Source organism: Dipodomys merriami, unplaced genomic scaffold (assembly GCF_024711535.1).
Source record: "Dipodomys merriami isolate MVZ:Mamm:240054 unplaced genomic scaffold, mDipMer1.0.p SCAF_11, whole genome shotgun sequence".
NCBI lineage: Eukaryota > Metazoa > Chordata > Mammalia > Rodentia > Heteromyidae > Dipodomys > Dipodomys merriami.
The window spans coordinates 43,200,959-43,228,646 of NW_027202382.1; the positions used below are offsets into that span (position 1 = coordinate 43,200,959).

The window sequence follows — 27,688 nt, forward strand, 5'->3', positions numbered from 1 at the left end:
AGGCCCATTGAGGCGGCGGCGGCGGCGGAGGGGGCGACCGAGTGACTTTCAAAGAGGCCTGAAAGCCGGGCCGGCCCCTCCCCCTGGGGAGGGGGTCCCAGCTTCCTCCCAGCCTAATGATATTCTGGGCTCAGCCCTCGTCTTTGGCGGCAGTTTAACCCGAGCCGGGGCGGATTTCTTTCTCACTGATCTCAGCTTGACACCCAATTAGCACAAGAATGGGAGGAGGAAGCCTGCGAGAGCGCCTCCCAGCCTCCTGGGGCGAGCGAGGGGAGCGGGAGGGGAGACAAAGGGCGGGGATGGGGGGGGGGGCATGGCGCCCCCTCCCCCTCCCCCAGGACCCCGCCATTGTGTCCCTAGGAGCTTCAGCAAGGATGGAGGCCTACGCCCCGGTTGGCCGGCCTGCCCGAGGGACCCGGGTTAGGGCCCAAGCCCCTGATGTAGAGAGACGATCCGAGGGGCCGGCCCTGGGTGGTGTGAGCATCAGCTAAAAGGGAGGCCTCACCCTGAAGAATCCTCCAGCTGGGCGCCGGTGGCACACGCCAGTAATCCTCTGTACTCTGGAGGCTGAGTTCCAAGGATTGCCGTTCAAAGCCAGCCTGGGCAGAGAAGGCCGTGAGACTCTTACCTCCTTTTAATCACAGGAAAAAGCCACAGTGGAGCTGTGGCACTAGTGGTAGAGAGCTAGCCTTGATCAAAAGAGCTCAGGGGCAGCACTCAGGCCCAGAGTTCAAGCCCCAGGGTGGGCAAAAAAAAAGAATCTGCCAGGTGCCCCTGCTCACACTGTTGTAAGGTAACTCATATCAGAAGCCACATTTTAAAATATAGAATATTGGAGCCTTTATTATACAGTTAACAGCCTGCAGGCCGCCAGTTGTTACAAAGGCCTACAGCATGCAAATACACATAACACAGGAAAGAGGAAAGAAATAACAAAAACAATACCAACAAGCCAATTCAGCTCCAATGGAGAGCTGAATTGGGACTCCATGACTGGAGATGAGACAGGACACAGGACACAAGCACAGAGACACAGGTGGCATGCAGTCCTAGCAGTTAGGCTGGTCCAGGCTTAAATAGGTTGGTGCAGGGGGCAGATCCTCAGGAAATTCCCAGTTCCAGGTACTAGACTGACAGATTCAGTAACTTATCAGCCAAATGCCTATCCTTGTCGCCAGGGGTCTGGACATGCCCATTACCTGGGAGGCAGGTGATGGGGGAGGAGGGGTGTTTCCTTCCCCTAGATGAAGACAAGATGCCAGACCCTACCATCCAATATGGGCCGGCCAGACCTGACCTCCTTACTTCAACACCTGTAATCCTAGCTACTCAAGAGGCTGAGTGAGATCTGAGGATCATGGTTCAAAGCCAGCCCGGGTAGGAAAGTCTGTGAGACTCTTATCTCCAAATTAACCACCAGAAAACCAAAAGTGGCATTGTGGCTCAAGTGGTAGAGTGCTTGCCTTGAGCTGAAGAGCTCAGGAACAGTACCCAGGCCCAGAGGTCAAGCCCCATCCCCACTCCCACCCCCACCCCCAAACAAAAAGAATCCTCAGGACAAGCCAAATATCCTGAGATTTAGTGTTCTCATCTGAAAAAATGGAGGTTCCTGTAAGGAATACATGAAGTAATCCAAGGGACACAGGCATCTGGCACGAGTGAGGCCTGTTCAGTAGTCTCAATAAATGTAATGGTAAAAGGAAGGATTACTTAGGGTAGGCATGGAGTCAGAGGAGGAAGGACTCTGAGTGACAGCCATCAGTTGCAAAATGAACTGAGTTATCTTGAGATGAGCTCCCAGTCTCTTGAGTAGCAGGACAAGCCTGAAAGGACCTGCTGACTGATTCACAGAGGGACAGGAAATGCCTCTGGCTGGTTGTTGTACCCTAAATCAGATATATAACTCCAGTCAGGAGAAAATAGAGAAGCCTCATTTTGAGAAGTTGAATATTGGAGCCCTAGAGGTCTGCAGGTAGCCAACTACAAAGACCTACAGCCCGCAAATACACTTAACACTGTTAGGAAACAGAACCTTGAAGGCCAGACAGGAAAGAAAGAACAAAAACAATACCAACAAACCAATTCGACTCCAACAGAGAGCTGAACTGGGACACCATGGTGACCAGGAGACACAGAGACACATGGCATGGTGTAAAGGCACCAGAGCTGGTCTGGACCTATATTGGGTCAGGTCAGGGGGCAGGGTCACAGGAAGCTCCCAGTCCCAGGCACTAGACTGACAGATTCTGTAACCTATTGACTAAGTGCCTGCCCCTGCCCCCTGTCTCCAAGGATTCAGGCATGCCCATCACCTGGGGTAGAACTTCCCCCACCATGAAGACAAGATGCTAGACCCTACCACTAACCACGTGGACCAAGATGGTGCTGGCCAGACCAGATCGCCTCACTTCAGGGCCTTGGGACTTCTCCCTCTCTACCTCCTAATCTAATGGTTAATGGTTTTACTCACTATTGTGTTCCCAGGACCAGCACTGGGCCTGGCCACACAGGTGCTCAGTGAATATTGAGTGGATACAGCTTTTTGTTGTTGTTGTTATTGTTTGTAGGGCTTGAACTTAGGGCCTGGGCACTTGTCCCTGAGCTCTTTTGCTCAAGGCTAGCACTCTACCACTTTGAACTATAGTGCCACTTCCGGTTTTCTGTTAATTGGACATGTTTCATGGATTTTCCTGTCTGGGCTAGCTTTGAACCATGATCCTCAGATCTCAGCCTTCTAAGTAGCTAGGATAGCAGGCCTGAGCCACCAGCACCCAATGGATACAGCTTTTCAAGGAGTGATGGTTATGACTCCCAGAGTTTTAAGGTATCCAGCTCTGGTTGGATCAGATCAGAGCCTATGAAAGGGTCTTAGATGCCTTTTAGGTGCGCTAACAAATATCACTCATTCTCTTACTCAGTGAGCACTTACCAACTCCGATAGTGTATGAAGTTCCTCCTTACATGCTAAGGAGCTAAGATGAATCAGAAAAGGTTTTACACAGGGCATTGTGGCTCATGCCTGTAATCCTAGCTACTTAGGAGGCTGAGATCTGAGGATGAAGGTTCAAAGCCAGCCTGGGCAGGAAAGTCCTGAGACTCTTACCTCCAATAGACCACTTGAAAACTGGAAGTGGCGCACCTTGAGCTAAAGAGTGCAGAGACAGTGCCCAAGCCCAGAGTTCAAGCCCCAGGATCGACCAAAAAAAAAAAAAAGGAAGAATGGCCAGGTGCTGGTTAGTTCACACTTGTAATCTTAGCTTCTCAAAAGGCTGATATCTGAGGATTGTGGTTTGAAGCTGGACAAGACAGAAAAGTCTGTGAGACTCAAAAAAAGACTCCAGTTGGGAAGGGAGGTGAAGGGTAAACAAAGGAGGAGGCTGCAATGCTTGGTAAGAAATGTATGCATTATCCTGCCCATGTAATTGTAGCCCCTCTGTACAGTATGTTCTCAAATAAAATTAAATTAAATTAAAAAAAAAAAGACTCCAATAAACTACTCAGAAACAGCCAGAAGTGGCATGGTGGCTCAAGTGGTACAGCACTAGCCTTGAGCAAAAGCAGCTTTGGGACAGTCCAGTCAGTCCAGTGGAAAGGGCCTTGCAGACATCATTTGGTCCCAAACTCTCTTAAGATTGGGAAGCCTTGGGCTGGGAAGGTGGCTCAGTGGTAGAGTGCTTGCCTTGCATGCATGAGGCCCTGGGTTCGATTCCTCAGCACCACATAAACAGAAAAAGCCAGAAGTGGAGCTGTGGCTCAAGTGGTAAGAGCGCTAGCCTTGAGCTGAAGAGCTGAGGGACGCACCCAGGCCCAGAGTTCAGGCCCCATGACTGGCAAAAAAAAAAAAAAAAAAAAAAAGATTGGGAAGCCTGAGTTTCAGAGTGGGCAAGGACCTATCCACATAGCATGATCAATCACATGGATCATGGATTCCTTTGTGCCTTTTGAGAACCAGGGTTATGACTCAATTGTCCTTTTATTGGTGCCCTGTATCAGTGCCTGGCACCCTGAAGGGGCTCAGGGGTGTCCATGGAATTGGATGGTACAATGAAGCTAAGGTCAGACAAGCAAGTGTAGGTAAGAGGGTAGAATTATTTATTTATTTATTTACTTATTTATTTATTTATTTATTTATTTTGCCAGTCCTAGGGCTTAAACTCAAGGCTTTGGTGCTGTCCCTGAGCTTCTGAGCTTCTTTTGCTCAAAGCTAGTGCTTTGTTTTACCACTTGAGCCACAGTTCCACTTTCAGCATTCTCTCTCTCTCTCTCTCTCTCTCTCTCTCTCCTTAGTAGTTTATTGGAGATCAAGAATCTCAGAGGGGCTGGGAAGGTGGCTCAGTGGTAGAGTGCTTGCCTCGCATGCATGAGGCCCTGGGTTCGATTCCTCCACATCACATAAGCAGAAAAAGCTGGAAGTGGCGCTGTGGCTCAAGTGGTGTAGAGCACTAGCCTTGAGCTGAAGAGCTGAGGAACAGCACCCAGGCCCAGAGTTCAGGCCCCACAACCAACCAAATAAAATAAAAAGTCTCAGAGATGTCACTGCCCAGTCTGGATTTGAATGGCGATTCTCAGATCTCAGCCTTCTGAATAGATGGGATTACAGGGGTGAGCCACCAGTGCCCTAGGTATATTTTAAAGCACAGTTCAATCCCTCCAGGAAACCCTTCACAGTAGTCTCCCACTGCTCAAGGAAACTGGATTACTGTACACTAACTGGTGTACAAGGCATGGCTTTGGCTCCTGCCTTTCCCTCTAGTCTCATCCCCACTAAATTCCCTGGCTCCCCAGCTTTCACCTTCCTCCCTTGCTCCAGATCATATTGCACCTTAAATTCTCACTAGAATGCTTCCCTCACATCCACCCCCATTTACTCAGGCTTTCAGGCCCAGAAACTCTAGTCTAGTTAGTTCCATGCCAGAGTCTCTACTGGGGATCAAACCCACATGCTAGGCCAGGGCTAGGCACAGGCTAGGCAAGGGCTCTACTACTGGGCTACATTCTCAGCAACTAGTTTCTTTTATAAATGTCTGATCATCTCTTTCAGGTTGAAGGTTTTACACTTATTAGTGATTTGTGTTTATTTGATTACTGCTCATCTCCTAGCTACACCCTGAGTGCCCTAAAAGGCAGGAGCTTTGCCAGTATACTTTACTGCATCCATAGCACCAGAACAAGATGTCTGCCACATGAACATGCAATATATAGCTGTTGAGTGAATGACGTCCAAGACATCGAAGTGGTAGCGGAATAGCGAGTTGATAGCTCAGTATAGAGCTTTCTGGGTTGTAAAAAGATTTAGGGGTCACTTATACTTCAAGTAGATGAGCGAATGGATTCGCTGAAGGCAGATTTGTACCTAATGCAAAATAAAAAGTAACGTGGAGCCGGGCGCTGGTGGCTCACGCCTGTAATCCTAGCTGCTCAGGTGGCTGAGATCTGAGGATCGCGGTTCAAAGCCAGCCCAAGTAGGAAAGTTCTTGAGGCTCTCATCTCCATTAACCACCAAAAACTGAGAAACGGAGCTGTGGCTGAAGTGAGTGCCAACCTGAAGCAAAAAAAGCTCGGGTACAGCGCCCAGGCCCTGAATTCAAGCTCTAGGACCGGCAAAAACCTAAAGTGGCAAGTTAAGTTGCAAAGATGCTGGGGCTTCCACCCGCGCAGCTGTGGTCGGGGACACGTACCTCCCACCCTGCACCTCCAAGTCAAGTCTTCAAAAGACTGAATGAGTTCAACTCCGCCCATCGACGCCCTCCAGGCTTTCTTCCAATAGCAAAGCAGATGGATTTTTCAGGCACCGCCTCTTCCGCCAGAGTCGCCGGGAGGGAACCGGAAATGGGCGGGCACACCGGAAGTGGAGGGCGTTTCCTGTTAGCTCGGCTTCCTCAACATGGCGGCGCCCTTGTCAGTGGAGGTGGAGTTCGGGTGAGTCACTGAGCTGGGGCGCTGTGGGGATGGACTGAAGTGTTCGGACCCAAAAGTCCCCTCTGGCCTTGGGGCCTGCCATGAACGAATTGCCGAGGTTTCCGGCCCAGCGATGAGCTATGCCGCCCTTCTGGAGCAGGAGAGGCTCGGTCTCCCTTGGCGACGAGGCCGTATGTTCAGGAATAGAGGCGCACACACCGACGGGGTGGTGCGCTTTGGGTGCATAGCGGTCCCCTGTGTGCCCTGGACTCAAAATGCGTGACAGTTATCAGGTGGCTTCCCTCCGGTTTTTGCCAGTCTCATTTGGGATCCGCGCCGTCTGTCTGGCATGTAGGCTTCTGGAAGGAAGTCTTTTTTTTTTTTTTCCTTTTTTTAGATCCGGTCATGGGGCCTGGGCGCTGTCCCCCAGCTCTTCAGCTCAAGGCTAGCGCTCTAGCGCTTGAGCCACAGCGCCACTTCCGGCTTTTTTCTTTTTTGCTTATGTGGTGCTGAGGAATCGAACCCAAAGCCTCATGCATGCAAGGCAAGCGCTCTACCACTGAGCCACCTTCCCAGCCCCTGGAAGGAAGTCTTTTCAACCCCTGATCTCTTTCTTCAGGCAGCAGTTACCTGCTTAGACGTTTCTTAGGCCCTTGTTTTTCATAGGATGTGTAGCCAAGATGGGACTTTCCTAGAATTTGGGGACTTTAAGTAGACATGAGCCTCTTTGAAGACAGTAAACTTGTTGAGAGCCTCCTCCATATCTAGAGTCCGATGGCGATAAGGAGAGAAAATGCACAAGATGCAAAGTACAGGAATAGGACACATAACCAATAACTGAAGGAATGGAGTAGGCTGGAAATTTCAAGCCACTATAAGTCTCGCAACAAACAGGTTTTTCTTGGTTTCAATATGTTTTTTTCTTTTTCTTCCCTTTTTTTTCTTTTGTCGGTCGTGGGTCTTGAACTCTGGGCTTGGGCGCTGTCCCTCAGCTCTTCAGCTCAAGGTGAGCCCTCTACTGCTTGAGCCACAGCGCCACTTCCATTTTCTAGTGGCTTATTGGAGGTAAGAGTCTCACGGACTTTCCTGCCCAGGCTGGCTTTGAACCAGCCTCCTGTGTATCTAGGATTACTGGTGTCTGGCCAATTTCAATATTTTCAAAAGAGCCAGGTGCATGTGGCTCATGCCTGTAACCCTAGCTACTTAGTAGGCTGAGATTTGAGGATCTCAGGTCGAAGCCAGTCTGGGCAGAAAAGTAAAAAAAAAAAAAAGTCCAATTAACCACTAAAAAGCTGGAAGTAGAGCTGTGGCTCAAGTGGTAGAGAGGTAGCCTTGAGTAAAAAAATTCAGTGATGGTGACCAGGTCCTGAGTTCAAGCTTCAGTACTTGCGTACGCGCGCGCATGCGCGCACACACACACATCTGGAATGAGAGCCTTAAACCTCTGTTCAAATGCCTTTTCTCTCATTGGATGCCCCTAGTTTCTTTCATGTTTTCCCTTCATTGGGTAGTTCATTCACCAGTCATTTATTGAGTGCCTACCATGTGCCAGGCAATGAGCCAGACACGGAGGATACAAAGATAAATAGCACTCTGTCCATGCCCTACAGTATTCAGCATTTCTGTCTCTTAGAAGCGGGCAGTCTCATGAATGTTAAGTACATTTTAATTGATGATATTGTCTGGTTGCTTGGATCCAATTAGAACCACATTGGTCTGGCCTCCTGACTACTTTACCTCTCTGACCCTTGGTCTAGCTATACCTCCTGAGCCTGTGGATAATAGGAGGATCCCTGCTGTCTTGACAGGCCTCAGCAGAGCTGAAAAGATCTACAGACTGCCAGTGTTAGTGTTTATCCACAGTAAACTTGTCTTTCACTCTCACTGAGTCAGACATAGTATCTATTCAACAAAGATGTCTTCTGTTTGCCAAACACTGTACTGGCAACAGTGGGGAAATCATAAGGTAAACCAGACCCTTGCCTTACAGACTTTATAGACCAATGTAATTATGCCTTTCTAACTTCAGCCACTCACCCCCCCAGAGGCCATAGCTGGTTCCAGCAAGCAGGACAAAATCCACTTTTTATCTATCCACCTCTCTCCAGTTATCCATATCACAATGACTCCTGCAACTTGCAGCTTTATGGTGAGCGAAGCCGCCGAAGGTGTTCGCCTTTCTCTCTGTCCTTCCAAATTTATACTTCTTTCATTTCCTACATTTCTTAGCACCCATGCTTCACCTTTCACACTGAACCTGAGCAGATTTCCATTCCTCATCATTTTCCTCTTGTTTCCCAGAATAGTTTCCCACCCCCTCCCCTCCTTGCACCTACTGATCCTAGAAGAATCTGAAGACTCTTGTCGTTAACTCCTGAGTAGATATAGTCTTCTTTGTTCCACTAGTTCTGCCATGGGCCCTATAGGAGACCTTCTGAACCTTTCTCTCTTCAAGAAACAGTTCTGCCATCTTTTGGCATGTCTCTTGAACTGATATATTTTTAGGTTAAAGTTGTCCAGGTTATAAAGGCCTAGCTGTCAAATTTCCTTTTCCTCCTTTTCAAGTTGGAGTTTGGCATACTATTGGGGAAAGAGAAGAAATGGGAGAAATGGACATTTTTGTTCATTAGGCAAATACTTAAGTACCTCCGATATGCTAGGCCCTGTTTTAAGCAGAGTTTATATTCCAGTAGGTAGAGGGAAAATAAGTATGAATGTATATATATAGATTTTTTTTTTTTTTTTTTTTTGTCGGTCGTGGGGCTTGAACTCTGGGCCTGGGCACTGTCCCTCAGCTCTTCAGCTCAAGGCGAGCGCTCTACCACTTGAGCTACAGCGCCAATTCCGGTTTTCTGGTGGTTTATTGGAGATAGGAGTCTCACGGTCTCTCCTGCCCGCGCTGGCTTTGAACCGCGATCCTCAGATCTCAGCCTCCTGAGTAGCTAGGATTACAGGCGTGAGCCACCAGCGCCCGGCTAGATTTTTTTTTTTTTAAAGATGACTATACATGAGAAAAGGTGGCAGTATAGTAATGTCTATACTTGTTCCTGGTATCTGCAAGTATATCTACTAAGAATTGGGAGATGGGGAAAGATGATGATATCTTAGTTGAGTTTGAATGGCAAAACCTGTAAATGTGCAAAGATCTGCCATTGGGTCTCTAGGTCCAAAACAGGCCTATTGTCTGCCTCCCTACCTAATTACTCCTGAGGCTGGGCGTGTACATTCCCTGAGTCCAGATGTGTTGACAGAGATGCCAGCCCCTCCCTTGGAGCCCATTTTTGGAGCCAGACTGGTTCTCTCTTCATCCGCTTCCAAAAAACGCAGACGCGTCCTCTGAGCCTGGCACCGCCAGCCTTGGCCACTCTTGGTTGTTTGCTTGGGTCCCAGTGCCTCCAGTTCCCATCCCTCTGACCCCCAAGTCCTGAGCCCCCTGCCTATCACCCTCCCCCACCCCAGCTGCTTCATGTGCCAACCCCTACCCAGGAGAAAATGAGGCTCTTGGAAGGGGATAAATGGAGGCTCTGTGAGGGTTTGCAGCTGAAATGGCCCCGTGCACAGCCACAGATGGGCCTCTGCTCCCCCTCCACATTTCTGCATCAACAAAGCATGACCTTGTTTGGATGACAGTCTCCCATGTTTCCCCCATGACAATGTTTGCCTTGCCTGTGCCTCCCAGCGGGCCTCAGGACATCACTGTTCTGGAATTGGGAGAGGGTGGTGGGGCAGCAGGCATCACATCCATCAGAGGTCTGTGAAGGCCTTCTCAGTTCAGACCAACCTGAAGTCTGTTATGGGAATCAGGAGACCCAAAGAGGGAGGCTGTGTGGGACACTGAAAGAGCCCTGCTGTGTCCTGGCTTCCGTTGGCCAGGTGCTGGGATGCAGTGATGAGACAGAGTCTGCCCTCAAGGGGCTTTCTGACCTTTGAGAAGTCTCCTTTCACTTTCCAGACAAGGCTGCTGGTACTGAGCAGGAACAGTTTTCTTCTGAATCGCAGTGCAGCCACTTTTTGTCTGAACTTGGACAAGTAAACCTCTAGGCCTCTGTCTGCTTTTCCATGAAGCAAAGTTAATAATGTCTGCCTCACTCACTTTGCTGGGATAGCCCGAGGAAGAGAGGAAGAACACCTTAGAAATGGCACCGTGATGTGAAAAGTGTTCTTAGTCAGTGCTGAGCACAGTGGCCTCTACACCGTCAGTGCTGTGGTGTGCCTACCAGGCCAGCAGCAAGGAGCAGGGAAAGGAGTGTTTCCAGCCCTGCTTGCCAGAGGAAACCTTAAAATGCACAGGGTCTCATAAGGGTCTCCTAAGGGCTTCTCAGTGTCTTTTCAAATGGAAGAGCAAAGCTTGGGAAGCTAGATCACATGGACATGGTCTGGCTGGCAGGCCAGCCAGTGCTCACGTGGATTCTGATGTCACCAAAGCCCTAGTTCAGCAGCTGCATGCTGAGCCGCCTGTCCAGGCACTGGTGGTTTATCCCTGTAATCCTAACTACTCAGGAGGCTGAGATCCAAAAATCTTGGTTCAAAGCCAGCAGGAAAGTCCTTAGCACTCTTATCTCCAGTTAAGCACCTGAAAATGTGAGTGGCACTGTGGCTCAAAGTGGTAGAGTGCTAGCCTTGAGTGAAAAATACTCAGGGACAGCATCTAGGCCCTGAGTTCAAGCCAAGCTCCCCTCCCCCACAACCCCCTCCCCCCCCCCCCAAAAAAAAGGAGTAAAAATGAGAGGCTACAAATTTGAGTGCTTGAGTATGAGTAAAAAAGTTATTCTAGCTGGGCGCCAGTGGCTCATGCCTGTAATCCTAGCTACTTAGGAGACTGAGATCTGAGGATGGCGGTTCAAAGCCAGCCCAGGCAGGAAAGTCCTTGAGACTTTTATCTCCAATAAACCACTAGAAAACCGGAAGTGGTGCTGTGGCTCAAGCGGTAGAGCGCTTGCCTTGAACTGAAGAGCACAGGGACAGTGCCCAAGCCCAGAGCTCAAGCCCCACGACCGATCAAAAAAAAAAAAGAAAAAAAGTTATTCTACTACAGTGACCCCTCACTTTTCTTTCTTTTTTCTTTTTTTTGGCTGGTCGCCGGCTTTTTCTGCTTATGTGGTGCTAAGGAATCAAACCCAGGGCCTCATGCATGCAAGGCAAGCACTCTACCACTGAGCCACCTTCCCAGCCCCTACAGTGACCCTTCTTTATCACATCAAGAAGTCACATTTGAGACTCGTCATTGGTAACCAACACCTGGTCCCAAGTTTTTTTTTTTTTTTTTTTTTTTTTTGTCGGTCATGGGGCTTGAACTTTGGGCTCAGGCACTGTCCCTGTGCTCTTCATTTCAAGGCGAGTGCTCTACCGCTTGAGCCATAGTACCACTTCCGGTTTTCTAGTGGTTTATTGGAGATAAGAGTCTCACAGAGGCTGGGAAGGTGGCTCAGTGGTAGAGCGCTTGCCTTGCATGCATGAAGCCCTGGGTTCAATTCCTCAGCACCACATAAGCAGAAAAAGCTGGAAGTGGCTCAAGTGGTAGGGCACTTCCTTTGACCTGAAGAGCTGAGGGATGGCGTCCAAGCCCAGAGTTCAGGCCCCATGACTGGCCAAAAAAAAAAAGAGTCTCACAGACTTTCCTGCCTGGCTGGCTTTGAACAGTGATTCTCAAATCTCAGCCTCCTGAGTAGCTAGGATTACAGGTGTGAGCCACTGGCACCCAGCCTCCCAGAGTATTTTTGAACCTTGGCATCTCTGGGATGTTTTTGTTTTGTTGTTTTCCACCAGCCATGTTCTCAGTTTCAGTTTCTACCTCCTGTTTGTAGGAGCTCACCCAATTGTCTCTCTGGCCTTCCTTTGCAGAGGTGGTGCTGAGCTCCTGTTTGATGGAATAAAGAAGCATCAAGTCACCTTGCCTGGGCGGGAGGAGCCCTGTGAGTATCAACTTTCTAAGCTCTTCTGGGGGTCATTGGGCATGCCTGGGTCTGATGGATCACTCAGCCCTGTTGAAGTGAGAATGAGTTAAGATTTCTCTGGCCAATAGAGAAGGAAAGGAAAAAGGCACCAGAATGTTCTTCCTTGTCCTCAGCCAGCTTGTGGAAGGGAGATGGGGTAGCTCAGTCTTTCTGTGGTGGTTCTCTGCTTGGACTCGTTAGAACCTTAGACTGCCTTGCCTTTGTTGTTGTTGTTGGTGGTGGTGGTGGTGGTTGTGGGGCTTGAACTTTGGGCCTGGGTGCTGTCCTTCAGCTCTTCAGCTCAAGGCTCAGTGCTCTACCACTTAAGCCATAACGCCACTTCTGGTTTTCTGTTGGTTAATTAGAGATAAGAGTCTCAGGGACTTTGCTGCCCGGGTTGGCTTTGAAACGCATTCCTTAGATCTCAGCCTCCTGAGTAGTTAGGATTACAGGTGTGAGCCACCAGCACCTGGCCTGCCATGCCTTTCTGAGCTTTAGTTTTCTCATTGGTGAAGCAGAGAAGTCATCCAGTTGCTCAGGATTAAAGGAAGCAAGTTAACCGTGTGCTTCTGTGGTTATAATGTGGCAGCAGGAAAGATTTTTATGCAGGTTGGCAACTATTGCTGAGAATGAAATAAATAGACTGTGACAATGGGCTCTTGTTACCAAAGGAAGATTTAACTTTTTTTTTTTTTCTTGCACTGATCCTAGGGCTTGAACTCAGGGCTTAGGTGCTATCCCTGAACCAAAAAGCTCAGGGATAGCACCCAAGTAAGCCACAGCTCTACTGGCTTTTTGGTGATTAACTGGAGACAAGAGGCTCACAGGCTTTACTACCTGTGCAGACTTCAAACTGTATTCCTCAGATCTCAGCTTCCTGAGTAGCTAGAATTCCAGGTATGAGACACTGGCATCCAGCAACTTTTTGTTTCCTTTGGAACTAGGGCTCATGCGTGTGAGACAAGCACATTACCACTCAATTACACACCCACCTCATAGGAAGATTTAGATTGATAAAAAAATGGAGTCCACAAAGGGTGACAAGTACCTGTAGTCCTGGCTGCTTGGGAAGCTGCGGTAGGAAGATAGCCTGAGCCTAGGAGTTCAAGAGTATTCTGGACAACATAGCAAGATCTTGTCTCAAACTCAAAGCAAAAAACTAAAAAAACAAACAAACAAAAAAAAAAACCCATGGGTTTTAGGAATGGGGGTATAGCTCAGTGGCCAGAGGCCTGCCTGCTTTGCACAAGGCCCTGGGTTCAAATTCTGAGCAGTACCAAAAAACAAAGTCCTAGCAGAAAGATCTGAAGAGGGAGGTTGACTTAAGAGAAAATAATGGGCTTTTTTTTTCTTTGTTTATTCAAATACTTATTTAACTTTATCTTTCCTGAATAAATACATATTGAGCAACCCCTGTATGGCGGCCGGTGAGTCCAGTTGTTTAGGAAACAAGCACAAACTAGCAGAGCCAGGCCCCACCTTCAAATGAGTTTATAGAGTCAACTCTGAGATCTGGCAGGGTGGCCATCAACACAGCCTCAGCAGGGGCTGGTTATGGTTGACTGACAAGGTCTTTTATAGCACTAGCAGTGAGTCGTAGTCCGAGGAGAATTGTTGGGAGGGGAGCCCACTCTCCCTCCCTGTGGCTGAGATCCTTATGAGGAGAAGAGGGCATCAATCTTGTGAGCAGGTAGAGGAGCGGTTCCTAGAGATAGTAGAAAACAGTTAAGCGAGACTTGGCAAGGTTCTGCTGTAGTGGACACATTATTTGCTAGGAATTGATCAATTACGATTTTCCAAATTTACTGGCTGCCATAGCCATCTCTGGCCCTCCCTTGTCATGGAACACTGCCATACTCTTAGGTCAAGGAGACACTTGCTGAGGAGCAGGGTACTGCCTGTCTTGTACTAGGGATAGATAAGGTGCCTGGGGTAAAACATCGGGATGGTGGATTGTGCCTTCCTCTTCCTGAGGTAAGACCCATGGGTAAGAAAGGAAGTTTGGCAGATGGCCAGGTAGCCTTGGCAACCTTGGGAAAGAACAAGGGATCTCAGATAGGAACTCTCTCTGAGAGAGGTCTTATCCCAGCCAGACACCATAGCTACTCAGGAGGCTAAGATCTGAGAATCATAGTGCAAAGCCAACTTGGGCAGGAAAGTCCATGAGACCCTTGTCTCTAGTTAACTACTCAAAAATCCTAGAAGTGGAGCTGTGGCTCAAGTGGTCTAGCACTAGCTAGCCCTGAGCAAAAAAACTCAGGGCCAGTGTCTAGGTCTAGGCCCCTGAATTCAAGCCCCAGGAAAACACACACACACACACACACACACACACACACACACACACACACACACACACACACACACACACACACACGTGTCTAGGCCCCTGAATTCAAGCCCCAGGAACACACACACACACACACACACACACACACACACACACACACACACACACGTGTCTAGGCCCCTGAATTCAAGCCCCAGGAACACACACACACACACACACACACACACACACACACGATGAAGTCCCAAAGACCAAAGTCCCCCCCCCCACACACACACACACAAAAGATGAAGTCCCAAAGACCAAAGTCCCAAAGACCTTGCCTGGAAGTTACATTCAAATATTACAAGTTATGAGTTATTTCCCCATAAGTTTGCTTTTTTGTGTGTCAATTTTTATAAGTCTAGCCTCCTGTCATTTATTTATTAAGTACCCAGCCAGTACCAGGTACAGTGGAATGACTTATTCTTTCATGCAGTTGACAGTATTTTTTTTTTGAGTGTCTTAAAAAAAAGCCTTTTTATTAGCATACACTAGTGGCACAAGGGAGGTTTCATTGTGACATTTCCACACAATGTAAACAATGTGTCAAGCTCAGCCCTCCATCACTGAGTGCTTCTTTGTACCAATCTCTGTACTTGTTGCTGGGGATTCAGTGGTTCACACAACCAATGTGTGGTTGTTGCTGCACTGGAGTTAACTGTGATAGACAATAAACGAGGAAACAGATAAATGGATAATTGTATCATTACAAACTGTAATGATTGGCAGGAAAACGAAGGGGGACTTTGAATGGGACTAATGTTAAGGTAGATAAAGAGTGATACGGGTAAGCATCTCAGAGAGAGCAGAAGTGCAGTGCTAAACCTCTGCTGAGCACTTGTGAAGTCCCCAATGGTGAAAAGGCCTTGGGTAGATGAAGAACTGAAGGAAGGTCAGGATCAAAGGGGTATAGGGGTTTGGAATGGTGAGCAAAGCCTCCAGCTGGTTATACAAGTAATTGCCACAAATTTCTAGGAGATAGCTATGAATGTTTCCATTTTGAAAGGTGAAAATCAGGCAAGGGATGTAGCTCAGTGGTAAAGCACTTGCCCTGAAAGTATGAAATTCTAGGTTCCATCCCCAGCACTATACAATCAGTCTAAAACACAAGCTGTCAGGGTCTCACTTGAGGTCATTGAGTTTGTGTTCATTTTTTTTTTTTTTTTTTTTTTGGGTCCAGTCGTGGGGCCTGAACTCTGGGCCTGGGCGCTGTCCCTCAGCTCTTCAGCTCAAGGCTAGCGCTCTACCACTTGAGCCACAGCACCACTCCTGGCTTTTTTCCTTTTGCTTATGTGGTGCTGAGGAATCGAACCCAGGGCCTCAGGCATGCAACGCAAGCGCTCTACCACTGAGCCACCTTCCCAGCCCCTTGTGTTCATTTGTTTTGGTGCCAGTGCTGGGCTTGTGCTTTTTTTTTTTTTTTTTGTCAGTTGTGGGTCTTGAGCTCTGGGCCTGGGCTCTGTCCCTCAGCTCTTCAGCTTAAGGCTAGTGCTCTGTCACTTGAGCCATAACACACCACTTCTGGTTTCCTGAGTGGTTTATTGGAGGTAAGAGTCTCAGAGACTTTTCCTTCCCAAGGCTGGTTTTGAACCTTGATCCTCATATCTCAGCCTCCCGAATAGCTAGGATTGCAGACGTGAGCCAGCTAGGCTTGTGCTCTTGTTCTGCTTTTTTCTGCTCATGGCTGACTCTACCACTTGAGCCACACCAGTTCTAGCTGGTTAATTGGAGATGAGTCTGTCAAGTTTGTTTGCCTGGGCTGTCTTCAAACAGTTCTCAGATCTTAGCCTCTGAATAGCCAAGATTACAAGTATGAGCCACCAGCACCTGCCTTAAATCAGACAGTTTTTTAAATAGCAGCCCTGGCAATCACACTGAGATATCAGGGTTTCCTGTGTCCTGCCATTGTGCTACTAATCCAGCATTGTTTGTCCCAGGAGGCTTCTCACATCACCCTGGCACCTTGTACTCATTACTCATTTTCCAGGGTTTTTTGTTTGTTTGTTTGTTTTGGGGTCCAGTCATGGGGTCTGAACTCTGGGCCTGGGCGCTGTCCTTCAGCTCTTTAGCTCAAGGCTAGCGCTCTACCACTTGAGCCACAGTGCCACTTCTGGCTTTTTTCTTTTTGTTTATGTGGTGCTGAGGAATCAAACCCTGGGCCTCATGCATGCAAGGCAAGTGCTCTACCACTGAGCCACCTTCCCAGCCCCTTTTTTTTTTTTTTTAATGTTTTGTGAGTCATGGGGCTTGAACTCAGGGCCTGGGCGTTGTCCCTCAGCTCTTCAGCTCAAGGCTAGTGCTCTGCCATTTGAGCCACAGTGCCACTGGTGGTTTATTGGAAATAAGAGTCTCATGGACTTTGTTGCCCAGGCTGGCTTTGAACAGCGACCCTCAGATCTCAGCCTCCTGAGTATCTCAGCCTCCTTAGTAGCTAGGATTACAGGCGTGAGCCACTGGTGCCTGGCTAATTATTTTCCAGTTTTTACACTTGTGCTCATTCATTTCTTGCCTTCGACAGCTACCTAGTTCAGTTTTCCTAATGACTCCAGTAGATAGAGTTATCAAGGAAACCAAACCTCAGAGAGAGCCAGAAAGAGGCAAAGAGCAGATGGGAGAATGAGAACTGTCTAGAACCAGAGTAGGGAAACGAGAGTAGGGCTTACTGAAGTTTCTGACTCTTCATCCTGCAACCACTGCATAGGAGGAGGATAAAGGCTTTTTCCCTTTGGCGTGGAAGGGTGCCAGATAGAAGGCAAGATGTCCCTCTTTTGCTTAGTTTTTGTGTCCTTGGCTTTGTATCTCCTATTTCCCATTTATGTCCCTCTATACCTAGAGGTATAAGTCATAGCAGCCTAGAGGTATTGGCAGCTGTCAGCTTCATCCTGGCACATGAACCCAACTGCTGCTGGAAATGTCCTACTCTCCCCAAACCCATGCCTAGATCTTTCATGTGGGCAGCTTTCCCAGTCCAGGAGTTTACCACCTCAGCTGAAATGGCAGCAGTCATAAAATTATGGATAGTAGCTGGGTACAATGACACATGTCTATAATCCTGCACTAGAGGATTTCTAGAGTTTAAGTTAGCTTAAGCTACAAATGAGAGAAACTATGTCACAAATAGACAAACACAACAACAAACAAAAGATTATGGGTTATGATGACAAATTTCACAAACGTAAGGACCTGTGGAGTTCCGGCTGGAAAAGAGAGCTGCCAACTTAGCAGAATAGGATGGGCGAGGCCAGAGGGCAAACCTGCAAAGGGGAAGGCTGGCAGTATGTAGTTGAGATCAGTGATTTTCTGCCAGCTTGGGTTTTCCCATCTGTAGAGTGGAAAATTCTTTATCTATTTGATATCTCCAGTTTTGGAAAAACAACAACAAAAAAACAAATTGCTCCAGCCACCTTAGGCTATTTTGGTTATAGGGAGCTGGCTTGTTTGTTTGTTTTTTGGTGCTGGTCCTGGGGTTTAAACTCAGGGCCTAGGTGCTGTCCCTGAGCATTTTCACTCAATGCTGACACTACCATTTTAGCCACAGTGCCACTTCTGGGTTTTTCAGTATTTTGAATTGAGAATCTTACTGACTTCCCTACCCTAACTGGCTCCACTAGATCCTCAGATCTCAGCCTCCTGAGTAGCTAGGATTACAAGTGTGTGTCACTGGCGACCAGATGGGAGCTGGGTTTTAAGACTTGAGGATCCCTCCAGCCTGCCCTAGGAGGAGACTGTGTGCCTCACCTTCCCAGTCCCTTTTCACTCCATCACCATGGCGCCCCCTCTTCCTGCGCCAGTGACATTAAAGGGTTGCTGGTGTGGGAGGGCTAGAGTCCAGTGGAGTTCCTGGGCTCTTTAAACTGCTTAGCATGCATTTCACAGCCTCTCTGGGGCCAGCTGTTCCTTTCTCTGTTCTTGGGCCTGTTTGCTGATCCTCTCCCCACCTCCTTCTCTCCCCCCTCCCCAACTTCCCAGTCCCTGTGCAAAATTGCTTTTGAAAAGATCCACTTTCTGCTTAATTAAACAATGTGGAGCGTCCCCACGCACATCTGTAAACCTCCTTCTGAGGCCAGTTTAGCCCACAAACTGCTCCATTCTTACCCCATTCACTTGTAAATGGAGCCTGGGAGGTTCCCTCCACCCTCTTGCTCCTTCACTCCCCCTTGCCAGCTCTTTCTTCTCCCTTTCAACCTGGCCTGGGGTGGGAGCCCAGAAGAGTCCCATCTTGGAGCTTGGTGGACTCTGTAGGGAACCAGGCAGAAGTGTGTGTGTGTGTGTGTGTGTGTGTGTGTGTGTGTGTGTGTGTGTGTGTGTGTGTGTGTGTGTGTGTGTGTGTGTGTGTGTGTGTGTGTGTGTGTGTGTGTGTGTGTGTGTGTGTGTGTGTGTGTGTGTGTGTGTGTGTGTACGCACACCTGTCCTGGGGCTTGAACTCAAGGCCTGGGTACTGTCCTTGGGCTTTTTTGCCCCAGGCTATCTATCACTCTATCACTTGAACCACAGCTCTACTTCCAACTTTTTGGTGGTCAATTGGAGATGAGACTTTCTTGCCCAGGCTGACTTTCACCCATGATCCTCAGATTGGAGTGTGAATTGACTGCCTCCCCAAGACCACCTAGCCCACTGCATAGGCTTTCCACCACAGGACAGCAGGTACTCCTACCTGCTCTACATCATCAGGCTAGGTCCTGAGGCCTCCTGCTCTGGAGACTGTGTCAGGGGGGTCCCTCTCCTTCCCTGGTGCTGTGGCCATGGCTGGCCAGCATTCGTAACCCAGGAAGCTGCTTCTTTCACCTGGGGTACCCCAGGAGCATGGACCACCCACTGCTATCTTAGAATCTCAACATCTGAATGCCACAGTAGCATGTTTCTGCTCAGGATACTTGAGACAAGAGGGTTGCTTGCGCCTAGGGATTCAAGGTCAGCCTGGGCAGTGTAGTGAGACTCTGTCTTGATTGGGGGGTCTCAGTCATGGAGTTTAAACTCAGGGCCTGGGTACTGTCCCTTAACTCTTCAGCTCAAGGCTAGTGCTCTACCACTTGAGCCATAGCACCATTACCATTTCTGATGGTTTATTGGAGATAAGAGTCTCATGGACTTTCTTGCTTGGGCTGGCTTTGAACTGCGATCCTCAGATCTCAGCCTCCTGAGTAGCTAGTATTACAGGCATGAGCCACCATCTACCACTTTTGAGCCACAGTTTCACTTCAGGTCTTAGGTGGTTAATTGGAGATGAGTCCACTAACTTTCTTGCCCAGGGTAGCCTCAAATGCCAATCCTTCAGAGCTCAGCCTCCTGAGTAGCTAGGATGACAGGCTTGGGCCACCAGTGCCTGGCTTCAAAATTTTGTTTTAAAAAAAGGAAGATTAGCTGGGCGACAGTGGCTCATGCCTGTCATCCTAGCTACTCAGGAGGCTGAGATCTGAGGATTGTGGTTCAAAGCCAGCCTGGAAAAGAAAGTCTATGAAACTTATCTCCAATAAACCACCAGAAAACCAGAAGTGGCACTGTGGCTCAAGTGGTAGAGCACTAACCTTGAACTGAAGAGCTGAGAGACAGTGCACAGGCCCAGAGTTCAAGCCTCACAACCCAAAAAAAAAGAAAGAAAAAGAAAAAAGCTGGGCGCCGGTGGCTCACGCCTGTAATCCTAGCTACTCAGGAGGCTGAGATCTGAGGATTTTGGTTCAAAGCCAACTCAGGCAGGAAAGTCCGTGAAACTCTTATCTCCAATAAACCACCAGAAAACCAGAAGTGGCTCTGTGGCTCAAGTGGTAGAGCACTAGCCTTGAGCTGAAGAGTTGAGGGACAGCGCTCAGGCCAGAGTGGCCTATGACCAACCAAAAGAAAAAAAAGATTAAAAAAATGGGGCTGAGAAGTTGGCTCAGTGGTAGAGCGCGTGCCTTGCATGCCTGAGTCCCTGGGTTCAATTCCTCAGCACCACATAGCAAAAAGAAAAAAGCCGGAAGAGGCGCTGTGGCTCAAGTGGTAGAGCGCTAGCCTTGAGCTGAAGAGCTGAGAGACAGCGCCCAGGTCCAGAGTTCAGGCCTCATGACCGGACCCCAAAAAAAAGAAAAGAAAAAAAAAGATCAGGTCCTCTTCTCTACTTTCTGATTCTTATTCCCTCTAGTGTTTGACAGGAAAGTTCTGGATCCCACAGAAAACCCCAACCTGCCTCAACAGTGATTAATGATATGCCCCCTTTTCCAAAGCTTGGGTGCCAGACCAGCGCCAGAGTGTAAAGAAGCCCAGAGCATTGGGAAGTGCAGAGGAGACAGCTTCTGTCCCTAGATCCTGGAATAATTACAACATTAATTTTGCCAGGCATAGCCCTGTATTGGATCATCATTTTATACTGTCTTCAACAACTACATAAGGCAATCTGATCACCCCATATCCCCCCCCCTCGCATGCTTGCTGTGGTTCTGAAATTTTCTTTTCTTTTATGAGATCCTCTAACTAGGAAGTGATGGAATCCAATTCAAGACCAAGACTGTTCAACTCTATCCAACTTTGTAGGCCATGGGCCTAACTAACCCAGTTCTTCTTCATGCTGCAGTTGTCCATGTCTTAAGGATATGAAGGCCACAGCCTTATACCCCACTATAGGAATTCCATCTGCTTAAGCCAGATGTTGCTTTGTATTTCAAGGGAGAGAAACATGGGATCATGGCTTGAGGATTACACTCTGTCATATTACCACTGAGGTTCAAAGCAGGGAAACAGCAGAACCCCTTCTCATGCTGCAAGGCTTTTCTGTTTCCTTGGCTTTTCTGTTCTTTTTTTCTGTCTTTCTTTCTTTCTTTTTCTTTCTCTTTCTTCCTTCCTTTCTTTCTTTCTTCCTTTCTTCCTTTCTTTCTTTTTTTCTTTCTTTCCTTCTTTCTTTCTTTCTTTCTTTCTTTCTTTCTTTCTTTCTTTCTTTCTTTCTTTCTTCCTTCCTTTCTTCCTTTCTTCCTTTCTTCCTTTCTTTCTTGTTCTGGGGCTTGAACTCTGGGCCTGGGCGCTGTCCCTCAGCTCTTCAGCTCAAGGCCAGCACTCTACCACTTGAGCCACAGTGCCACTTCCAGTTTTCTGGTGGTTAATTGGAGATAAGAGTCTCATGGAGGGCTGGGAAGGTGGCTCAGTAGTAGAGCGCTTGACTTGCATGCTCAAGGCCCTGGGTTCGATTCCTCAGCACCACATAAGCAAAAAAAAAAAAGCCAGAAGTGGCACTGTGGCTCAAGTGGTAGAGCGCTAGCCTTGAGCTGAAGAGCTGAGGGACAGTGCCCAGGCCCAGAGTTCAGGCCCCATGACCGGACCCCCCCCAAAAAAAAAAAAAAAAAAGAGTCTCATGGACTTTCCTGCCTGGGCTGGCTTTGAAATGAGATCCTCAGATCTCAGCCTCCTGAGTAGCCAGGATTACAGGTGTGAGCCATCAGCGCCTGGTTGTTCTTGCTATCTTTTTTTGTCAGTCGTGAGGCCTGGGTGCTGTCCCTGAGCTCTTCAGCTCAAGGCTATCACTCTACCACTTGAACCACAGTGCCACTTCCGGCTCTTTCTGTTTATGTGGTGCTGAGGAATCGAACCCAGGAGGCCTGCATGTGAGGCAAGCACTCTACCACTGAGCCACCTTCCCAGCCCTGCTCTTGCTATCTTAAACCCACAAGTTTCACCCTGACTCAGTCTTTCCATATGCTCTTCCTTCTGTCTCTAATGCCTCCCACTCACACCCCATTCATCCTTCAAACCCTTGGAAAGGCCTTTCTTGGTCCCAGACAGGATAGCATTTTTTTTACAACCACTTCAGTAAGTATTGTCTTTCCTACTGCTCTTAGTTCTGTGAGAGTACTGAGTCTATCTTGCTTGTCACCATTTCCCTAGTGCTTGGTACAGAGTAGTTGCTCAATAAGTATTCATCTTCTGAATGGTTGCATGGGCTCCAGGGAAGGAGACCACCTTCAGTAAGAGCAAGAAGGGTAGTAGGACACTAGTAGGACACAGAAGGTGAAAGTGAGATCTCCCAGCCCCCTCTATCTCAGAGCCATCCCCAAGCCACCAGCCCCTGACTCTGCTTAACCCTTCCTTCTCCCCTGGGCGCCTTTGGAAGCAGACCATCTGGCTTAGCGCCTATTTGCATATTGTTTGGGCCTCAGTAAGCCAAGCAAGATGTCCCTGGGGGGGTGCGGGGGGGTTCAGGCCAGTCCTAGTGGCCCTTGCTGGCTGTGAAGGGAGCCATGAGTTCTACCTCTCCCCACCCCCAAATCCTGGCATGGGGGAACAATACGGGTGGTGATGCAGTAGCCTCACCATGGTAACAGGCTATCAAAAATGTGAACAGGGCTGGGGTGGGGGCAGGCTGCAGAGGGAGGGAGTGACCTCCGCAAATAGGAGCATGATGATAAATGAGCCAGCGCCAGGCCACAGACTCATCCCCCTACCCACCCTCTGGGACTCCATGATGGCGCCATCACGTGGATGACCCTGACATGACCACTCGCCCTCCCCCCACCCAAGCCTATCCTGAGTGAAATAGAAGTACCTGCCCTCATTTTGGAGGGAGCTAGGACAGTTCACCAGCTGAGTCCAGATTCTGTACTGGCGTCCCAGCCTGTGGTCTTGGGCCAGCCTCTCTCACTGCTCGCAGACACACCCCCGCCCGCCACAGCCCGCTGATGGATGTGTCAGACCCTGGCGGTTCTATCGAGCGGCTACAAGATGTATGGGCTGGCGGCCCACCAGACAGTGCCAAGATGGAGGCCAAGGGGAAGCCTCTTGAACCTAGACCTCAGGAGGAGCCCCTCTAGGAGTCTGAGCTGAACTACAGCTAATAGAGGCAGCAGGGGGAGAGGAGTAAGGCTCCCTGTCTGCTTTGTTTAACCTGAGGAGTTGAAATTGGAAGGTGGCAGCCGCAATCCATGGATGCTTTGCCCCTGGCTCTGTGCTCTGCTGGCCTACAATGCAAGGATGTTGGCAGCCTTCCTGCCTCCACAGGGTGACACACAGGCCAGGAAGAAAGCCTTCAAACCCTGTCTGAGGCTGGGTATGTGTGCATACTCCAACAAGGCACAACCTCCCCAAGTCCAGACAGCCCATCCCTTCCCTTTATTCTAGAACTCTGGACTGTAGGCTAAGTAGCACAGGCTTAGCCCTAGGCTGTAACTTTCTCTGATGGGACTAGCCCCCTGCTGGCTTGTCAAAGGCTACCTGTCTCCCTGGGGCCTTTGTTGTCTCCAGAGAACAGCCTCTGGAGAATGGTCCATTGAGTGAAGATGCCTGACATAAAAAAATGTACAGAGCAGGGTTGTTGTGTGTGGGGGCCTGTCACCCCTCCTTGAGAAAGAAGAGGTGACCCTGGGGACAGGTGCCTATGAGCCACTACCTAATGTACAAAAAGACTGGTTGCTATTCCAGAACCCCAGCTGTTGCTGGTCAGCTGAGCCAGAGAGGTCCTTTAAACCCCAAACAGCTCACGTCTTCAAGGTGGCCACCCCCAGTCCACAGGGATCTGGAAATGGACAGTACTGGAGCGGTGATTCGTCAGTGTCCCTGGCTAGCAAAGGGTCCTTCTCTCCCTCTGTTTGAGGAAATTAACTGATGTTATCAGCCCTGCAATTGTTTTTCTCCCCTCACAAAGCGAAATATATGCAACCCCCTTGAAGAGCACAGGCAAGGCCTCTCCAGCTAGGCTGGCAGGAGAGATAAAAGTGGGAGTAGCTCATTGGGGTTCTCAGCAACCTATGACAGCCTCAGTCCAGCCATGTTTGTGTGTGTGTATGGGTGTATGCGCAGGCATGCACGCGTATGTGTGCTCACACACGCAGGTGTGTGAGTGCTTGCACTGTGGATTGAACCCAGAGCCTCCCACATGCTAGGCAGGTACTTTTTGTCTTTTGAGCCACCTCCAGCCATCCCAGTCCTTCAGATGTGACAGTTCCCCAGCTTATTGTTTGCCCGAGTCCCTTCCTATCAGGGGTGGAGGAGCCTTTTTTCTGCTAAGGGAAGACAATATTTGGATTGTTTTTGTTAATTGCTTTTGTCGGTCGTGGGGCTTGAACTCTGAGCTTGGGTGCTGTCCCTGCGCTCTTCAGCTCAAGGCGAGTGCTCTACTGCTTGAGCCACAGCGCCATTTCCAGTTTTCTAGTGGTTTATTGGAGATAAAAGTCTCACAGACTTTCCTGCCCGGTCTGGCTTTGAAATGAGATCCTCAGATCTCAGCCTTCTGAGTAGCTAGGATTACCGGCGTGAGCCACCGGTGCCCGGCAATTTATTTGGATGTTTATAATGGCATTCTCAAGCCATACAGAAATTTTAATATAGGCAGATGGATCACAGGCAGCCAATAAGTGTCTGTTCCCTTGAGGATAGTCTATATGGGGCCCGGTAGCCTGATATTTGCTACCTCTGTATAAAAGCCAATGTCTGTGATCTTCAGCAGTACCAAGGGCCACTGTCTCTCAAAACTTTTAGAAGGTGATTGGCCTCTCTTAACTCGTTTCCCACCTTGGGATCCCTTGGATCTAAAAGAGGCCCTTGGAGCTCATTCACTTTCTTCTAGGCAGGGCAAGGCTTTGGGGGCCAAGATCCACTGTTTGACTTTAATTTGTTCTGTGCCTTCTTCTCCAGGGGACATCCGGAATCTCCTTGTCTGGATCAAGAAGAATCTGCTGAAAGAGCAGCCAGAGCTGTTCCTCCTGGGAGACAGCGTGTGAGTGCCTGATCCCCTTGTCTGAGGTCTACTTTCAGGTTTTTGTTTGCCATATTGCACCGTTAGAGGTTTATTAAAAGCCCAGAAGAAAGGGACCTGATGAGTCTGTGGAAGTATAGTCAAGTAATTTGTGTCTCTGGGCCTCTATAGAAAATACCAAGACAGAGATGCCTCCCAGGGTTCTCCAACCCCGTCTCTATTAGGAGAGTGCTGTCCCTGCGCCTTTGTGAGTAACAGACATGTGCTATATCTGTGCTGTCTGGTAGGGGACTGTTGAGCTCTTTGCTAGTGTGACTGAGGGAGGAAATATTTGGTTTTATTTAAGTAGCCACATGTGGCTAGTAGATAACTGCATGGAAGAACCAGGCCTAGGATTCCAGTGTGCGGCTGGTTGCAGGACATGTACTCAAGCTCTTCCACATTCTCCAGTAGAAGCACAAAGTTCCTCTAACTGCCCCAGCCCAGCCTTCTAGCATAGACCCAGCTTCCACATGCCATGAAGTTACTTTCCTCCTAAATAGAGCTCCTGGGAAGCACAGGCCACCAAGGCCTTAGGGGTGGGGACTGCCATCCACCCTATGCTCAGACCTGGTGTGGTGGTCCCAGGGGCAACCTGTGAGGACAGCAGGGCTCCCTGGGCCATTGCCAGCAGGAGCCAGGCTAAGCTGCCTTCCATAGGCTTCGTTGCTTTTCAGCATTCCATGGCTCAGTGACTGGCCAGCCATCCCCGGCCCAGAAGCCAAAGTTCTAGTTTCAGGGCCTAAGAGTCAGATTAGACCTTGGGCTTTTCTACCACTTATTGAGACAAATAGGGAAGCAAGTAAGTCCTGGACTCATCGCCTCTCATGAACCCTTAGTCAGAGCTGTGGGAAGGCACTGAACTTGCCCCCATTATCTGAAGCCCAGGGACTTCAGATGACTTGCCCAGGGTCTCATGATGGAGCTCTTTTTGCTGTGTTTCCCTCTGGCCCCAAAGCCCATGACTGACCTGGTTTCCTGCACCTGCAGTCTAGGGCCTCAACTTCCTAGGAAATCTTTCACCAGATCTTAGGAGGCAAGGCTCCCGCCACACTCTGTAACCCAGCCCAGCACTCAGCCTCCTTCCTTCCCCACCCTGCTCCTCACCACCATCTTTCCCACAGGCGGCCAGGAATTCTGGTGCTGATTAACGATGCCGACTGGGAACTTCTGGTCAGTACCTCAAGGGACACCCCTCCCAGACCCTGCCCCTGCCCTTCTTGCCTCAATGGAAAAGCCTGGGGCCTCTCATTAGGCCCAGATAGGGTGGCTGGAAAACCTTTCTGCACTGCTCTGGGCCCTAAACTGAGACTACTCACATCTCCCATTGCAAGTGGGGAGGGACTGGCTATGGAAGACGTGGGGCGCACTCTCTCTCTCATATACTCACTCTCTCGCTCTCTCTCTCTCTCCCCTGTTTCTTCCCCCCCCCTTCCTCCCCACCTCTGGGAGTCAATGTGTAGAGGCCCTGTTTTTCTGGTGGAGTCTCTTTTCTCTCCCAGAGCAGCCAGCTCTCCCTTCAGCCACTCTAACACATGGGGGAAAAAAGCTAGGGCCCTACCCTGATGGCCTCTGCTCCTCTCTCCTGCCCCAGGGGGAGCTGGACTACCAGCTACAGGACCAGGACAGCGTCCTCTTCATCTCCACGCTGCATGGCGGCTGAGGGCCCCTCTCAGCTTGGGCACCCTTGTGAGGGAAGAACCAAACAACCACACATCCCCTTGGCCCCCACTTCCAGGCCTCCTGTCCCCCCTTCGCTTCTTTCCTCCCTGTATCCCCTGATCTCCCTCCAGGCAGGGAAAAGAGGCCAGGTGCTAAAATGAGCTCTTCTCTGCAGGGCACGCGATGGAGCAGGGGGGGACAGGCAGCCCTGAGCCCAGCCGTCTTCTGGCAGCTGCGGTGGGGGAGGGCACCCCTCTGGTGTGTCAGGAGTGGAGGGGGCCTTCCACCCAGGTGACTCAGCTGCCTTCCACTTTATGTCTTAATTGAAGTGCTGAGTGACTGTGGACAAGGCACCCCTGCTCCTGGGCCATCTTCATAGGGAAGATGAATGGACTAGAATAACTGATAGCAGGCCCTACCCTTCTCAAAGATTGGAAGAGTCTTCGCCTCAGTTTCCCCATCTGGACAGCAGAGGGCCCTGCCTGTCCCCCACTGATATCATTATGGAACCCCAGCTGGGGTTCCCTATTCAGTGTTGACCCTCTCCCCACACCCAGCAGCTGCTCTCCCAGCCACACCCCTCCTCCTGCTCTCCTCCAGCCCTTGATCCTGACTGGCACCCCCCCCCCAAGCCAGATGGGCTCCTGAGACCTTCCCTAGGCTGCCTACAACTGGGTACAGAGGAGGAGGAAGTAGCCTAACTTTGGAATGACCAATAGAAGCCCAGGGGTTGGTACACCTCAGTTTCTTCTTCCACAACCACTGTTTATAGTCTCTCAAGCCTGGGGGAGGGACTTGACAGCATAAATGTAGACTTTATCTTCCCACTTCCTAAAGGAAGCAGGGTGGGAGCAAATAGTCCCTCCCTGGGCGGCAAAGTGGTTTGCCCTTCCTTCCTTTATCTCTTCTGCAGATTTGGGGTCCTCAGTGCCCACAGCAGCTGTCCTTGGGCAAATAAAAGACTAGGTTGTTTACTAGCCTTTCTTGGAGCTTCATCCTTAGAAACGAATGGTACCCTATATTTACACAGCCACAGGCACCTGGGCTCTGGCACATTCTGTCACTCAGAGCCTGGGGTTCTCTGAGCTGCCCTTCACCCAAAAGGCTAAAATGCAGACTACCCTTACGAAGAGAGTAGTGGGTACAGACTTAGGCTGGCTGGTCTGGGTCCCCAGA

At 49.4% G+C, this 27,688-nt stretch overlaps 1 protein-coding gene across 2 annotated transcripts; it reads left to right on the forward strand.

Moving 5' to 3' along the window:
- The first annotated feature begins 5,842 nt into the window (after nucleotides 1-5,842).
- Urm1 (ubiquitin related modifier 1) lies at nucleotides 5,843-27,489 on the forward strand. 2 transcript variants are annotated; one of them, XM_070014741.1, is made up of 5 exons: nucleotides 5,843-5,919; nucleotides 11,740-11,810; nucleotides 24,751-24,832; nucleotides 25,975-26,023; nucleotides 26,445-27,489. In XM_070014741.1, the coding sequence occupies exons 1-5, from the start codon at nucleotides 5,885-5,887 to the stop codon at nucleotides 26,511-26,513; spliced, it is 306 nt and encodes a 101-aa protein (XP_069870842.1). In that variant the 5' UTR covers nucleotides 5,843-5,884; the 3' UTR covers nucleotides 26,514-27,489. The 2 variants fall into 2 exon arrangements, with proteins under 2 accessions (XP_069870842.1, XP_069870843.1); XM_070014742.1 differs by lacking the exons at nucleotides 25,975-26,023; nucleotides 26,445-27,489 and having other exon boundaries at nucleotides 24,751-24,925.
- Nucleotides 27,490-27,688: the final 199 nt, after the last annotated feature.